We start from the raw sequence: 17,398 nt of genomic DNA, 5'->3' as shown, positions 1-17,398 counted from the left end.
GAAAGTATGAGACTGAGCAAAATCTAATCTAATTATATACAAAATTTATAGATTTTCTAACCAAAAAATTTTATTTTTTCATTGTGAATTTTTGAATTGGTCCTTTTAGGTGATCTTAATCATCCCTAATTCTAACATGTTCCTTTCAAAGTGATCTCTACTTAGAGCTTTTATAAAGATGTCAGCTATTTGCTTGTCAGTAATACAAAATTTCATAGTTATCAAACCCTTTTCATAGTTATCCCTCAAAAGGTGATGCCTAACATCTATGTGTTTAGTTCTCTTGTGATGAACCGGGTTCTTGGTCATAATAATAGCACTAGTGTTATCACAAAAAATGGGGATACAACCAACATCAATTCCAAAGTCCATTAATTATTATTTGATCCACAACAATTGAGCACACCATGAAGCATCAGCAACATACTCAGCTTCAACAGTTGATAAGGCCACTGAATTTTGCTTTTTGGTAGCCCAAGACACAAGACATGAGCCAAGAAAGTGTGCCATACCTAAGGTGCTCTTTCTATCAACAAGAAAACCTGCATAATCAGCATCAGCATATCCCACTAGATTGAAATTATTACCTTTTGGATACCATAGACAAAGATCAGTGGTACCTTTTAGATATCTCAAAATTCTCTTGACAGCAGTCAAGTGAGACTCCTTTGGATTTGCTTGAAATCTTGCACAAAGGCCTATACTGAAAACTATGTCAGGTATACCAGCATTGAGATACAACAATGAGCCAATCATTCCCCTATACAACTCTGATCAACAGATGAACCAGGTTCATCTATATCCAACTTTGTAGTTGTTGCAATAGGAGTGTCAATTTCTTTAGAATCTTCCATTTTAAACCTTTTAAGAAACTCTTTTATATACTTTTGCTGATGGATCATAGTTCCATTTAAATTTTGTTTAATTTGTAAGCCTAAAAAGAAATTAAGCTCACCCATCATGCTCATTTCAAATTCACTCCCCATTAGTTTAGCAAATTCTTTACTTAACTTATCAGTAGTTGCTCCAATTATTATATCATTAACATATATTTGAACTACCAAGAGATCTTTACCTTTTTCTTTCAAGAACAAAGTATTGTCATTTTTACCTCTCTTGTAGTCATGCTCAAGCAAAAACTTTGATAATATTTTATACCATGCTCTTGGAGCCTGCTTGAGCCTATAAAGTGCTTTGTCAAGTTTGTACACATGATCAGGACTCTCCTTGCTTTCAAACCACGGAGGTTGCTTGACAAACACTTCTTCCTTTAGATAGCCATTAAGGAAGGCACTCTTGACATCCATCTGGTGAAGTGTGAATTCCATGTAAGCAGCAAAGGCTGTGAGGAGTATTATTGCTTCCAACCTTGCAACTGGAGAAAAGGTTTCATCATAGTCTATGCCCTCCTCTTGGCTATATCCTTGAACCACCAATCTTGCCTTGTTCCTTGTAACTGTTCCATCTTCATCATGTTTGTTTCTAAAGACCCATTTTGTGCCAATTACTAATTTGTCCTTGCGTCGTGGTACCAGATGCCAAACTTGACTCCTTTCAAATTGATTAAGTTCATCTTGCATTGCATTTACCCAGTATGTATCCTGTAAAGCCTCAGCAACATTTTTAGGTTCAATAAGAAATAAGGCATCAAAAACATAAAGATTTTTTAATGAAGATCTGGTTTTGATTCCAGAGGTTGGATCAGTGATTATGTTCTCAATAGGATGAGAACTTTGATACTTGTAAGATTTTACAACCAACTTATTTCCCCTTGATGTTCCTTCAATGCTTTGTTGCTGTGGAACAGGTTCATGGACAGGCTCCCTTGAGGTTTGAGAATCATTTTCTCTTTTTTCTATTCCCCCTGTCATGTTGCCCTGGGTGTAAGAACCTATTCCATCACCTGTTCCTTCCTCTAGTGCAGCTTCAGTATGGGCTGTGGTTTCATTTGAGTTTCTTACCAGCCCAATTGCTTTATCATCGTGTTCCTACCTCTCAGAAAGAATGTTAGTTTCATCAAAAAACCACGTGAACACTTTCTTCTACACACATAGTTCTTTTTTTATATACCTTATAGGCTTTGTTATGTGAAAAATATCCCAAGAATACTCCCTGATCACTTCTGGGATTAAACTTACCTAGGGAGTCTTTACCATGGTTGTGCACAAAGCACTTGCATCCAAATGCCCTAAGATGGGATATGTTTGGTTTTCTCCCTTTAGGTAACTCATAGGGAGTCTTCTCTACAAGAGTTCTAGTCATGCGCCTATTTATGATGTAGCATGCAGTATTTACAGCTTCTGCCCAGAAGCTATGGGGCAGTTTACTAGAAAGAAGCATAGTCCTAGCCATATCTTCAAGTGTCCTATTCTTTCTTTCAACTACTCCATTTTGTTGTGGAGTCCTAGGAGCAGAAAAATTATGATTTATGCCATGCTCATCACAAAATTCAGCAAATTTAGCATTTTCAAATTCAGTGCCATGATCAGACCTAATTGATGCAAGTTGATTACCTAGTTGTTTTTGAGTTTTTCTAACAAAAGAAGTGAACATATCAAATGCTTCATATTTATATGTTAAAAATAATGTCCAAGTAAACCTAGAGTAATCATCAACAAGCACCATCACATATCTTTTACCACATCTTCTTAATGTTCTCATTGGACCACAGAGATCCATATGGACTAGTTCCATCGTCTTGGTGGTTCTTACCACTTTCTTTCATTTAAAAGAGGATCTTACATGCTTCCCCCTAGCACAAGCCTCACAAACTTGGTCTTCCTTGAACTTGATGTTAGGCAACCCTATCACCAGGTCCTTGGAAACTAATTTGTTGAGTTGACTCAGACTTGCCTGACCAAATGTCTTGTGCCAAAGGAGGGGATCATTGTTCAACACACTTAAGCAAGTGAGTTCATTTTCTGAAAGTGTGGACAGATCTACAATATATATATTATTCACTCTTTTTCCCTGCAAAACAATCTTGTTAGTGGTAAGATTAATCACAAAATATTTGGTGGAGGTGAATGCTACCAAGTTACCTCTATCACACAGTTGTGATACACTGATTAGACTGTATTTTAATCCATCTATCAAGTAGACAATCTCAATAGAGTGAGAATCAGTCTTAACTACCTTTCCAACTCCAATGATCTCACCTTTCTTCCCATTTCCAAATGAGGTATTACCTCCTTTGAGGTACTCAAGTGAAAGGAACTGGTTCTTGCTTCCTGTCATGTGCTTTGAGCAGCCATTATCCATGTACCATATTTGGTTGCTCCCCTTCACTTGGACCTGCAAAAGAAAATCAGGGGTTAGTCTTAGGAACCCAAACTAGTTTGGGTCCCTTTCTATAGGCAAAAGGATGAATCAGATTCTTTTTAGCCTAACTTGGCAGCCTATTCTTCCCTTGAACAAATTCTTTGTTCTTTTGGCTTGCCTTTTCTTTTATATTGCATTCACTTTTATAGTGACCTGTTTTACCACAGTGAGTACAAATCTTGTTCTCAGAAAGTGTAAGGTACTTGCTTTTGGGATCCCATTTAAGTGGCATATTCCCAAAGCCAAGTCCTCTTCTATTGCTACTATGATGTTCCTGTAGCCATGAAAGTGCATCGGAGGACCTGTTCCATTTACAAGTTCTGTCTAATTCATGCTTGACTTTGCCTAGATCCTCTCTTAAAATTCTAACCTGCTCATCCTTCTTATACAACTCATCTTTTAGTTTACCTACATTTTCTTCTAGAGTGAGTTGTATGCAATCAGTTATCTTCTTACTTGTTCCTAATTTTAGTTTTAGGTTTTCAGATCTAAGTTCTAGGATATTTGATTCAAATGCATTAACCTGGTTCTTTAATGCAGTACTTTCACTTATAGTCTCACTAACCCTAAGTTCCAGGTTCTTACACTTTGCTTTCAAAATCACACATTCCTTAGACAACTGTTCGTTTTCATTGTTTACATCCTCAGATTCGTCAATGAAATCTAGAAGTAATTCATATAGCCTTTCTTTAGACAAAAATTTAATCTTGTCCTTAAGATGAATTACACTTACCTCTGATTCCTCATCAGATTCTCCAATGGCCATAAGTGCTGGTTCATCTCCATCTTCATCATCTGAGCTTTCATCTTAGCTTTCTCCCCAAGCAGCAACCATAGCCTTTGTTGATCCTTTGTTCTTCTTGGGCTGAACCTGTTCCTTCTTCCTGTTTCTTCGTTCAGCTCTTTCTTTCTTCCATTCAATTTCCTATTGAGGGAAGTTCTTGATGTGGTGATCAGTCTTACCACACTTGTAGCATCCCTCATTGGCTTGCCTTTCATGAGCTTTTGGTTTGCTGTAGCTTCCACTTCTTGAAGGACCCTTTCCTCTCTTTAGGTACTTCTTGAAGTCCTTTGTGATCATAGCCATTTCATCATCTTCTAGATCAGAACCTTCAGTGATTCTGAGTGTCGGGCTCCTTTCCTTCTTGGGTACATCCATCTTCATGGTTTGCCTTCTAAGTTCAGAAGCAGTGAGATTTCTAATTAGCTCATCCAACTTAAGAGTGGCAATGTTCTTTGATTCCTGAATGGCGGTGATTTTGCTCTCCCAAGTAACTGGCAGAACTCTGTCAAAATCTTCTCAACTCTGTCTTCTTCAGAAATAATCCTTCCAAGAGACTTAAGTTCATTTGTCAGTGTGGTGAACCTTGTATACATCTCTTAGATGGTTTCCCCTTCCTTCATGGTGAAATTCTCATATTGAGAATATAGTTCCTCTGGACCTCTTCACTTGAGGTGTTCCTTCATGGGCCACTTGCAAAGTCTCCCAGATTTCCTTAGAAGTGGTACAGCTTTGGATTCTACTGTACTCATCTGGACTGAGTCCACAAACAAGTCATTTCTTGGCTTTAGCATTCTTCTCTCATTTCCTCAAGTCGTTAGCAGTGCAGTCAACTCTTGTCTTTGCCACCTATTCTCCTTCGGCATTTATCTTCGTGGTAGCCAGTGAGCCATCTGTGACAATGTCCCATAGCTCATAGTCTTCTCATATGATGTGATCTCTCATCCTGTTTTTCCACCAAGAGTAATACTGGTCGTTGAAAAGTGGTGGCCTAGCAGTGAATTGCCCTTCCCAGTTTCCAGGTGGTGTACTCATCTTGATCTTCTCCTAAGGTGTTAGCCTCTTCAAGTATAACTAACTCTGATACCAATTGATGTTTTAAATTTCAATACCACACAAGAGGGAGGGTAATTTATATGGTACCCAATTTTTTGCCTTAACTGATTATAAAAGGACCGGGTTTTTCTATGTGTTCCTTAACCTACTATTGCAGAAACAGTAAATGCAGAAAGTAAAGAACACAAGTATTTTACGTGGAAAACACCTGGCTCAAAAGGTGACAAAACCACGACCTACTTCCCAGTAGGATTTTCCCAAACTCTTCCACTAAATCACTGAGCCAAAAACTGCATTTACAGAACTCTTTTGTAAACCTAGGATTAACTTTAATCCCGTTGTGGAAAACAGCCTCTAACTGTTGCGACAACTTTAAGTTAACTCTAACTTGAATACTCTGAGTACCTATTGCAATTGTCTCTAGATAAAGCTGAAAGGTACAATATGAAAACACCTACTACAATTGAACTAGAATAAAAGATATACACTTGAAGCTGGTTCTTCTATCTGGTTCATATAGCTTCAGGTTTGCACACTTGAATCACACACGAATTGCTTGCACAATACCTTGATATTTTGCTCTCAATTCACGTTTAACTTCTGCTTTTGTGCATCACTGTAGAATGAGAACATCCTGCGATTTATAGAGTTAGTAGAGTAGAAAATAACTAGAGTTCTAATGCTACTCTTCCTTGGCGAAAGAGTTCTAGTTGATCTAAACTTCTAACTCCTCCCTTATCTTGGATAGTGCTCTCTTTTATTAATGAGTCCTTCTCCTTATCAATTATACATCCTTTTTAATCAGGAGATATCAATTATACCAAGTTAAGCTTATCTCCTTAACGTGCATCCCGCATGCTCGAATCTGCCCGTATCTATGCACACAAGGGATAGCCCTGGTTCATGCATGAGCTTCCTTTGTCAATCTTCAAAACTAACCTTCACTTGGGCCAAAAAAACTAATCTTTCTTCTTTAGCATTTTAATCAATCTTTTTTTTTTCCTCAAAAAGAAATTAAAAATGGTCGATATTGAAGGATCACCAGGTAGTTCTATGCATGGAGTTACAGGTAGAGAACCAGTTCTTGCTTTCTCTGTTGCATCTCCAATGGTACAAACTGATACCACTGCACATTTTAAAGTTCCGGTCGATTCTGGACACAAGGCCAAGGTTTTCAAATTCTACTTATTTTCAAAACCTCACGGTCTAAGTTTTCAACTTTCTTGGATTTCTTTCTTTACTTGTTTTGTTTCTACTTTTGCTGCTGCCCCTTTAGTTCCTATAATTAGGGACAACCTTAACTTGACCAAAATGGACGTTGGTAATGCTGGGGTTGCCTCTGTTTCCGGAAGTATTCTATCTAGGCTTGCAATGGGTGCGATTTGTGACATATTGGGACCAAGATATGGATGCACATTTCTTATCATGTTATCAGCTCCGACTGTTTTTTGCATGTCTTTCGTGTCTTCGGCCGGTGGCTACGTTGTTGTGAGATTCATTATTGGATTCTCACTCACGACGTTTGTGTCATGTCAATATTGGATGAGTACGATGTTTAATAGTCAGATTATTGGACTTGTTAATGGAACAACAGCAGGATGGGGAAATATGAGGGGTCGACCTACTCAGCTTATTATGCCTATTCTCTATGATATTATTAGAAGAGTAGGAGCCACCCCTTTTACTACTTGGAGAATTGCACTCTTTATTCCTGGATGGCTTCATGTTATTATGGGATTGGGAGAGTTGATTTTGGGGATTTGAATGACCAATTGGTGTCGGATTTTGATGAATTTGGTATGACTAGACTCGTGAGTGAATGGGCTTTCGGATTTTGTGATTTTTGTCAGATTTCGAGACATGGGCCCGAGGGCCATTTTGGAGCAAATTTTGGATTTTGAGTTATAACTGAATTTCTTGTACAATTGATTCCTTTAGCCCGTATTGATTGTATTGTGCTGTTTGTGGCTAGATTCGGGTCATTTGGAGGCAAAGGCTTATTGTAGCAGGGATTTGCTCGGATTGAGGTAAGTAACACTTCTAAACTTGGTTCTAAGGGTTTGAAACCCTGAATTTATGTGTTATGTGATTGGCATTGAGGTGACGCACATGCCAAGTGACGGGTGTGCGGGCGTGCACCATAAGAATTGTGACCTGGTTGATTCCATGGCACTGTCTAGTGGTTCAATTTTGTTGATATTCGTATTTTCACCATGTGATAAAGTAATTGATCTGTCAGTCATGCTAGATATCATGTTTTTATGTAGGTACTGTTGGGACCCATACTGGTCCTTTCTTGCTGTTATATTACTGATTTCATTGATATTTTTTACTAAGTCATATTCATTCATTTCATATCATATCTCAGTCTCTGTTGTTATTTATTGATACATCATATCATTGTTTTCGGGCTAGTATCATGACATTGTGAGCCCGTGAGAGAGAAACTGGAGAGATTGATGACTGAGTGAGGTCGAGGGCCTGATTATGAGTGACATTTATGGGATCGGGCTGCACGTCACAGCGGTTATACTAATTTATGATAGAGTTTTGGCTGAAGGAGCCCCTCCGGAGTCTGCACACACCCCAGTGAGCGCGGTTGATTATATTGAAGGATGAATCTTCCCTGGACATAGATCTTGTCTGAAGCATTATATACCTAGAGATGGATCTTCCTCGCGGGATGGGTTGGCCCTGCTCAGTACTAGGTGACTGATGGTCAGTGATGTATATATTCTGAGATGGATCTTCCCTGGGCCGTATGGGCCATATACAGTACTGAATGATTGAGCATTTGAGAGTGTGAGCACATGAGGTTGTCGGCATGGTGTGTCATATACAGCATGTGCATTGGCATGTAGAAGTAGAGGAGTCATATTCTTCATATCATTCAGATTTGATCCATTTTACTGTTTTGAGATATCTATCGAACTTGAAAGCATGTCTACGTTTCTGCACTGTTATTTCTATATTGAACTGTGCCGGTTGAGTTCGTCACTACTTTTAGTCCAAAGTTTGGACTTGTTACTTATTGAGTTGGTTGTACTCACACTACACCCTGCACTTCGTGTGCAAATCTAGGTGCTTCCGGTTGCGGCGACTGCTGAGTGAGGAGTCGAGATCTCGGTGACTATCGAGGTAGCTGCATAGAGTTCATAGGCCTTGACTCTCCTTCATTATCTTTATTTGTATTTTAGTTCTGACTCCTCAGACATTGTACTAGGTTGTATACTGGTATAGATGCTCATGTACTCGGTGACACCCTGGTTTTGGGAGAGATTTGTATTGAATTGTGGTTTTATTTCGGTTTTAAAGGGTTTTTCTTAAATATTAATTGCTTCCGTTTAATTTTCAAAGCTTTTATTTGGTTGAACTGGTTGAGTAGTTGGCTTTCCTAGTCCCACGATAGGTGCCATCATGACGGTTGATTTTGGGTCGTGACAGTGCCGAGTGATTGAGTATGAGACAATGAGATTGAGCACTCTGAGAATGTGAGTACATGAGTTCATCACTGTGGTGCATTATATTGACATGCATACTTGGCATGTAGGCATAGAGATGCATTTCCTCATGCTACACGGTATTATGACATTCATGACTTCACATGCACATTGACATGTAGACACAGAGATATACTTTCCTTATGTTATCTGAGAATGAAATATTTTATCTGTTGTCGAAAGCTTTTGGGAAAAATCGCAGTTTTCTGATATACTCATACTTTGGCGATTTCGATGAAAGATTTGGGATTTTACTGTTATACCTGAAAAGCGTGTCTATTTTTCTATAACTGTGAACGAGTTGAGCATCATATCTTTGAGTTATTACTTGTGCTGCTTTTACTTACGATTGTTCTTGGCTATTAGTGTTGGACTCTGACCATTGTCCAAGCTCATCATGGGGTCGGTTGTACTCATACTACACTTCTACACCTTGCGTGCATATTTTGGTGTTGATATTGATGTGTATTGCGGGAGCTGGCTTTGAAGGTGAACCTGTGATCAGGTTGTAGCTGCCTCTTGTTCATGTTAGTTTTAAATTTATAAAAATCTGTTTATGTATATTTCGAACCAATGATGTAATTATTTCATACCAGCTTTGTAAACTCTAAATCTTATAAGCTCATGATTTATGCTACCAGTCCTTGGGTTGTTGTATAAAAGTTCAGTTATTTCATTATTATCTTTTTTCCAGCAAATCTCATTTGAAATTGGATTATTGTTAAATTGGCTTGCTTAACAGATTGGGTTAGGTGACATCATGACTAGTTGAATTTTGGGTCGTGACACAATCACAGAAGCAACAACTGTCACGCCAATCTTCAGGGACCAAGTATCGAAAGTTACTCTCTTATTCTTAGAAGAAATCAATCAAGATTGATTCTAAGGATCATTTCCCTTAGGTTGCCCATCGTCTAAGGATTTGTCATACCGAGAATATTGGCAATCAAACCTGAATTTGTTGAGAAAGATCAGCTGTAGAGGAAAACTTATAGTCAAACTGAGAATCAATGATTCATGAAAACATGCAAAGAGCAGAGTTGGCGCATTTGATCTTTCTAAATCACATATACACAATAAGAGGCTCAACGGAAGCATATACTTTGATCAAACCATTTACCACTCTTTTTATTCTACTCCAAACAAGCATTGTAGTCTATTCTAGGTTTACTGTGTAACTAGGAGAGAAGAAAGAGTGAAAAGAATCACTGGTGAGGCAGTGTATCAAAATCAAGAAAAGAACATACATAGTGAAGAAACTATTGGTGTATAACAACATCAATACACTTGTACCAAAGATTTCAAATTTTTAGAAGAGAACTCCCTTGCAATCCAAGGGGACTGGACTAAGATTTACATTGAGTACGAACCAGTATAAAACATTCGATGTCATTTACCTTCTGCAATTTACTTTATGTACTTACTTCATATATACATCGCGTAAAGTATTTAGTCGACTAACAACAAAAGTAGTCAACTACCCAGCGAAAGAAAAAAAAGAGTTACAATTCACCCCTCTTATATTTTCAGAGGTGATCCCTCAATAAAATTACACATAGATCTGCCTCTAACCAGTACACTTACCGAATAACTTCTGACTTTGGCAACACTTCTTGACGATGAAAGTACCGATTAAAATTCAAATGGTAGAGCTCTTAGATACATTTAATGGTTAAATTAATCATCGTATATATACTAGGCAGCACCAGACGTCGGCACGACAACGACTGAGAATTGTTAAAGACATTCCAATCTAAATTTAAAAATAAAAACATACGTTAGTGGAGTTAATTAATAATTAATGCCAGATATTTTTCAAAGATGAAGCCAAAGTCAAAGGTACGGGAATTTGTACTTTTTGGGCTCTTGATCGACTATTGCAACTTGCCGTACATTGATCTTTTCCGTGTACAGAGTAGGTAGAACTTAGAAGAAGACTTGGGATTAAGATTTCTTTTTCTTATACCTTATTTTAAATCGAAGAATATGACTCATAATCTTAATTATTACAATTTGCAAAAATCAATTAACCAGGTCAGCTAAATTATTTTCAAAGCTTAATCGTGGATTATTATTAGTTGGGATAATTCTTTAAATATATTTTATCCAATGAGGTAAGAAGTGATTTATAACCAAATACATAGAGCTTATGTGACTAATTAATTGCAAGTTACAAACATTTGGAGAAGGCTAATGCTTGTTGGCTTTTTAATACTTTGTCATTTAATTTTTCTTTTCATGGTTTCTTTATAAAAACAAAAAGTTTAATTTCTAGAATTTTAAGCAAACATCCTGTATATTTATGGAATATATTTTAAGGGAAGAATATTATGTATTTTGTTGCCATATATAGTTCTAGACATGACAAAACTAAGTAGGTAGTGATTCATGTACCAAATCATCGTTAATTAAATTTTGAATTTGTGAATTCTGGATTCTAGAAAAGGTACTTTACCTAGTTCTAAATAAATTATTTATACATTTTAAGTGAGTTTTTAAATACAAATACATCATCTGGATCATATCTATCGAGTTCTGTCAAACCCGTATGTAGAACGTACACTAGCTCAGCCCTGATAATAACTTATACTTATGACTCAATAATAAACCTTATGTAAAAGTCACATGCTATCTTTTTATCTTTACATGATTATGTCAAGAAACTAATGCTCTTTACATGAGTATTTTTAGTTCTTTGCCATATACTGAACGTTGATATTGAATAGATAATGTACAAGGTTTTCTTTTCAATTAATCTGTTTTATTTTTCTCTCACATAAACCACACGTCAAAATTGAAGAGACCTAAAAGATAATATATATATTTATTTGTCAAGTAGGATTAACAAAGCCATAAAAGTTACAAGCAAGCACAATTGCAAAGAGTTTACGACTTGCTATAGCAGCTTGAGGCCTCATTTGTTTGCACTTAACGGGGGTCTGAATCTTAATCATTTAGATCTTAGACATTAAGTGTATTTTTTTTAAGTCTGAATCTTAATAATTCAGATCTTAATCATTAAGTGTGTTTGATTTTTTTACTTCAGAACTACTTAATGGGTCTGAATAAGTATGTATGATTAAGATCCATAACAGAGACTTAATTTCATTAAGATGCTATCATCCATATTCATTATTAATTGACTCGCCACCGCCTACCATTATCAACTACCATCATGCCACCACCACCATGATCCTCAATCAGAGTCGCCACCATAATCGACTGCCATCACCCGCCATCCACACCATTTCCACTACCATCATTCTCAACCACAAACACTCATTCACCTTAACTACCACAACTAACCATCTCATCACCATCAACAATCATAACCGGCACTACATCATTATAAACTATCACCACCCACCACCACCTTCCTCAATCACAACTAACACCACCACCTGTCATTATTAACTATTACCACTCACCACCACCATCCTCAATCATAATCACCATCACTACTAATCACCACTAGCTACTATCCTGAACCACCACCATCAACCAAACCTACCACCAACCACTGCCTCTAGTCCGTATTCACAAGCACCACCGTTAACCATCACCACTAACAACTACTATATTTTTAAAAAATTATATATTTATTGATAGAATATTAGATTAATTAGTATTTCATTTGAATTTTATGTTATTAATTTTCAAATAAAGATAAATTTTATACATTCAGATATTAAAAATCAAACAGTCTTAATCATTTAGTATTCAGATATTAATACACATTTTAATATTTAAATGTGTATTCAAATTTAGATATATTAATTTTAATACACATATTGATATTGAGATGTGTATTCAGATTCAGCCATCTTAATCTTAAAAAAAACAAATGAGGCCTTAGTCTAAAATATAATCATCTCCTTACTAGAACTGGAGAGGCCACCTGATTAGATCACAATCAATTAACCTGGAATCGACGTGATCGAAATTTCGAGGAAGGAACTATTGATACACCCTCCGCCTCTGTTTAATTTTACTGACATATTAATTTCGTAGTTTGTTCAAAAAAGAAATGATACCTCTATAATATATGAATGGATTGTTACATGCACAAATAGCCGGTCAGATTCAATGTTTATTTTTTTAGTCCGTATATATAAATTATACATTGATTATACACAGTTATACATATTAAATACATGAATTATATATATTATATATCTGACAGCTATTTTTAATTTAAGAGATTAGATGAGCTGCTATTTGGGGTTAATTCTTCTTTATATTTATCCTTAATGACATGATCTTATAACCACAAACATATTAAAGATGTTTAAAATAAAAATTTTAAGGGTACTTCTAATATGTATTAAAAGTCAAAATTTTAAAACCGGTGTGTCTAGTCAGACATCGCCATAAAAGGAAACATAAAACTTTGAACTGGGATCATTTTGGTGCTTCAATATTTAACTAACCACAACGGTTAGATTATTATCATATTAAAACTTTTTTTAAAAAAAGAAAAAAAGACGGGCTAAGTCTGTTAGCAAGATAGTGGACATACTATAAGATTCCTTAAAAATAGGATCCTTTGGAATATACGATAAGATTAACGCTATTAATCAGATGCGGCGAAGTGGATTCCTTAATCAAATTATAACCATTCGGAATCTCCATTAGGTTACTTAGCCTTGTATTTTGTCAACTCCTTTATACCTATATAAACACGCCTAAAATTATCAAAACATACACTTCAAAATCAAACTAAGCTTTCTTCTTTAGCATTTTAATCAATCTTTTTTTTTTTCCTAAAGAAGAAATTAAAAATGGTTGATATTGAAGGATCACCAGGTAGTTCTATGCATGGAGTTACAGGTAGAGAACCAGTTCTTGCTTTCTCTGTTGCATCTCCAATGGTACAAACTGATACCACTGCACATTTTAAAGTTCCGGTCGATTCTGAACACAAGGCCAAGGTTTTCAAATTCTACTCATTTTCAAAACCTCACGGTCTAACTTTTCAACTTTCTTGGATTTCTTTCTTTACTTGTTTTGTTTCTACTTTTGCTGCTGCCCCTTTAGTTCCTATTATTAGAGACAACCTTAACTTGACCAAAATGGACGTTGGTAATGCTGGGGTTGCCTCTGTTTCCGGAAGTATTCTATCTAGGCTTGCAATGGGTGCGATTTGTGACATGTTGGGACCAAGATATGGATGCGCGTTTCTTATCATGTTATCAGCTCCGACTGTTTTTTGCATGTCTTTCGTGTCTTCGGCTGGTGGCTACGTTGCTGTGAGATTCATGATTGGATTCTCACTCGCGACGTTTGTGTCGTGTCAATATTGGATGAGTACGATGTTTAATAGTCAGATTATTGGACTTGTTAATGGAACAGCAGCAGGATGGGGAAATATGGGTGGTGGAGCTACTCAGCTTATTATGCCTATTCTGTATGATATAATTAGAAGAGCAGGGGCTACCCCTTTTACTGCCTGGAGAATTGCATTCTTTATTCCTGGTTGGCTTCATGTTATTATGGGAATTTTAGTGTTAACTCTTGGCCAAGATTTGCCTGATGGTAACCTTGCTTCCCTACAGAAGAAAGGCGATGTTTCTAAAGATAAGTTCTCTAAGGTGAGTAATCCATTTTCATTAATTTTCATGTGATCAAGAGCTATGTTACAGATTCGAGTTGTGGAAACAGCCTCTTGCAGAAATGCAGGGTAAGACTGCGTGCAATAAACTCTTGTAGTCCTACCCTTCCCCGGACCCCGCGCATAGCCCGGAGCTTAATGCATCGGACTGCCTTATAAAATTTGTACTTTAGAACAAAGAGAATTTTGTTACCTTAGTTATTTAACGGTAGAACAGGTAGCTAACTATTTCATCTCCATTTTTGTCATAGATATTGTGGTATGCTGCAACAAATTACAGGACATGGATCTTTGTCCTGCTTTATGGTTACTCCATGGGAGTTGAATTGACTACAGATAATGTGATTGCTGAGTACTTCTTTGATAGGTTTGACTTGTTTTCCCTAAGCTTTTTGTTACGAATAGTAGTACTTTTTCCACCCCAATTTATAATGATGGTGTTTGACATTAGAAAGAACCAAAATTTTATAAACTTTTGGTCTAAAATAGGACAAACATTTCTATGGCTATATCACTAAGGGTGAAATTATCTCCGTGTTCGAGCCGTGGAATCAGCCACTGATACTTGTATCAGGGTAGGCTACCTACATCACACCTTTTAGGAGTTGTTTGGCTGGGAAACAAGTTATCCCAGGATTAATTATCCCGGGATTAGTTATCCCCGGATTGTTATTCCACCCTCATGTAGGGATAAAAATAACACTACAATCCCAGGATAACTAATTCCGGGGTTAGCTATACCACAATTTTATCCCAGCCAAATATGAAAAAAACTCATCTCAAATTTAATCTCGGGGCTAATTATCCTTTATCCCTCGTACCAAACGAGCCCTTAGGGTGCGGCCATTCTCGGACCCTGTGTGAACGCACAATGCTTCATACTCCCGGCTGTCCCTTTTTTATATCATTAAGGGTGAATATGAAGTTTAAAATGAAATTGTTATTAAATATAGAAAAATATCATTCTAATTGGAATATATATATTAAAAAAGAAAGTGTATCACATAAAATGTTACACAATCTTCGTCGCTACTTAATTAAAGAAATTAATCTCTATTTTAAAAAATTGTAGATTTGATCTAAAGCTTCACACGGCTGGAATCATTGCTGCCACATTTGGTATGGCTAATCTCTTAGCTCGACCTTTTGGAGGATGGTCATCAGATATTGCAGCCAAACATTTTGGAATGAGAGGCAGATTATGGAACTTATGGATTTTACAAACACTTGGTGGTGTTTTCTGTTTCTTACTTGGAAAAGCAAACACACTTCCTATGGCTATAGCTTGGATGATCATATTCTCCTTAGGTGCTCAAGCAGCATGTGGAGCTACATTTGGTATTATTCCTTTCATTTCGCGTCGATCGTTAGGTATAATCTCAGGTATGACAGGAGCTGGAGGAAATTTTGGTTCTGGATTGACACAACTCTTGTTTTTCACAACTACAAAATGGTCAACAGAAACAGGATTGAGTTATATGGGGATTATGATTATAGCTTGTACACTTCCTGTATCTTTGGTTCATTTCCCACAATGGGGAAGTATGTTTTTGCCTCCAACTAAAGATCCTGTTAAGAGTACTGAAGAGCATTACTTCACGTCTGAGTACACTGAGGCTGAGAAGCAAAAGGGTATGCACCAAAACAGCATCAAGTTTGCTGAAAACTGTCGGTCGGAGCGTGGTAAGCGTGTGGGTTCAGCTCTTACTCCGCCTAATGTAACGCCAAACCGTGTCTGAGCTTGAGTCTCACGGATCAGTACGGAGAAATAGTGATTTTGAAAAGCTTACTTGCTTAATTGGTGTTTGTATCAACACAATAAACGTGTGATATGTGTCTTTTAATGAGCTTTATATTACCCAAGTGTGAGTAGTTAATTTGTATTATCACTTTGTGTTGTGAGACTGATCTTAATATTAAAACAGTTGATTTGGTGTAAACTTTCACTACAACAAGGAAGATTCTATTATATTTTTCCCTTCATTACAATTTTACAATACCACAAGATCAGCTTTTGAATGTAAACAACAGTCGTTTATTTCATGCCAGAAATTAATGCGTAGCTTCAATCATATTATTGAAAATATTCAAAAGATGCCTATTAAAATAATACTAAAAGAATTCAATGAACTTACAAATTAGAATAAACGCATTATTTTAGGGGTATGACTTGGTATTGATAAGATTCATGATAGTAGGAAACTAGGAAGCTGGTTCAACAAATTGGGCCGAGTTAAAGGAGAAATGGTTGGGTTCATCTGAACTATGTTCGGGTCAGATATGAAGAATTAACCCAAATAGCCGCCCACCCAACAACTTAAACTAATAATAGCCGGTGGAGGTATAATATATGCATAATTTATGTATTATATATGTATAGTTGTGTATAATCAATGTATAATATATGTATATGGCTAGAAAAAAATAAATAATGAATGTGGCCGGCTATTTGTGTAAAGATCCCGTCAGATATTAGGGTTCAAAAGTCAAACATGTTTGGGCCAGAGCTCGATACTTCATCGAAATAGCATGTGATAGCCAGTTTTCAGACTGGTAATTAAAAAATAGTCAACGTTTATAAAGTCATTGAAAAACAACAACTATTTAATGTGAAGATAAAATCTAGACAAAAATTACCTTAGCTGAAACACGAAAAGTTCCAGCATAATATGCAAGATTATGGAATTTCTGCGTATAAACTTCCAGCACGTTATGTTGGAACTCTAACATTCCAGCACATTATACTGGAATCTCATATGTAAAAAATTCGAACTCCAATATATTATGCTGGACCTTTTCTGGATTTTTAAAGGTATTTTTATTCAAATTTTATTTTTACATGAAAAAATGGCTAAATTTCGATTATTTTTTAAATTGAGGCTAATTTTCAACTACCAATTGTAAATCTGACTATTTTTGAATTTCTCGTCGATACTTCCATAAACAAAGGAGATGGCAGTGCAATAGTTGCGAGAGACTCGCGCTGATACCACTAATTATAAATCTTGGTGATTGAGTCAGTTTAACTTATAACGGAAAGATTGCGGCAACGCTCTGAAATTCAATTACTTATTTTAAGAAAATAACGTTTAAATAATTATAAATTATATAAAAAGTACTGTAAGTTAC

At 36.4% G+C, this 17,398-nt stretch overlaps 2 protein-coding genes across 2 annotated transcripts; both read left to right on the top strand.

Annotated features, from left to right (window-relative positions):
• Positions 1–6,178: 6,178 nt before the first annotated feature.
• LOC107784726 (high-affinity nitrate transporter 2.1-like) lies at positions 6,179–6,922 on the top strand. Its single transcript, XM_016605898.1, has one exon. The coding sequence runs from the start codon at positions 6,179–6,181 to the stop codon at positions 6,920–6,922; it is 744 nt and encodes a 247-aa protein (XP_016461384.1).
• Positions 6,923–13,422: 6,500 nt separating this feature from the next.
• On the top strand, positions 13,423–16,215 carry LOC107784727 (high affinity nitrate transporter 2.4-like). Its single transcript, NM_001325383.1, is given in 3 exon segments — positions 13,423–14,249; positions 14,521–14,636; positions 15,342–16,215. Coding segments are annotated over 3 exon segments (1,593 nt in total). The 5' UTR covers positions 13,423–13,439; the 3' UTR covers positions 16,009–16,215.
• The last annotated feature ends 1,183 nt before the right edge of the window (positions 16,216–17,398 follow it).

This window comes from Nicotiana tabacum, chromosome 9, assembly GCF_000715075.1.
Source record: "Nicotiana tabacum cultivar K326 chromosome 9, ASM71507v2, whole genome shotgun sequence".
NCBI classification, from domain to species: Eukaryota; Viridiplantae; Streptophyta; class Magnoliopsida; order Solanales; family Solanaceae; genus Nicotiana; species Nicotiana tabacum.
This window is presented reverse-complemented; position numbering and strand designations above follow the sequence as displayed.

Coding starts and splice junctions, on each gene's coding strand:
- LOC107784726 (XM_016605898.1), top strand. CDS start 6,179: ATGGTCGATATTGAAGGATCACCAGGTAGTTCTATGCATGGAGTTACA.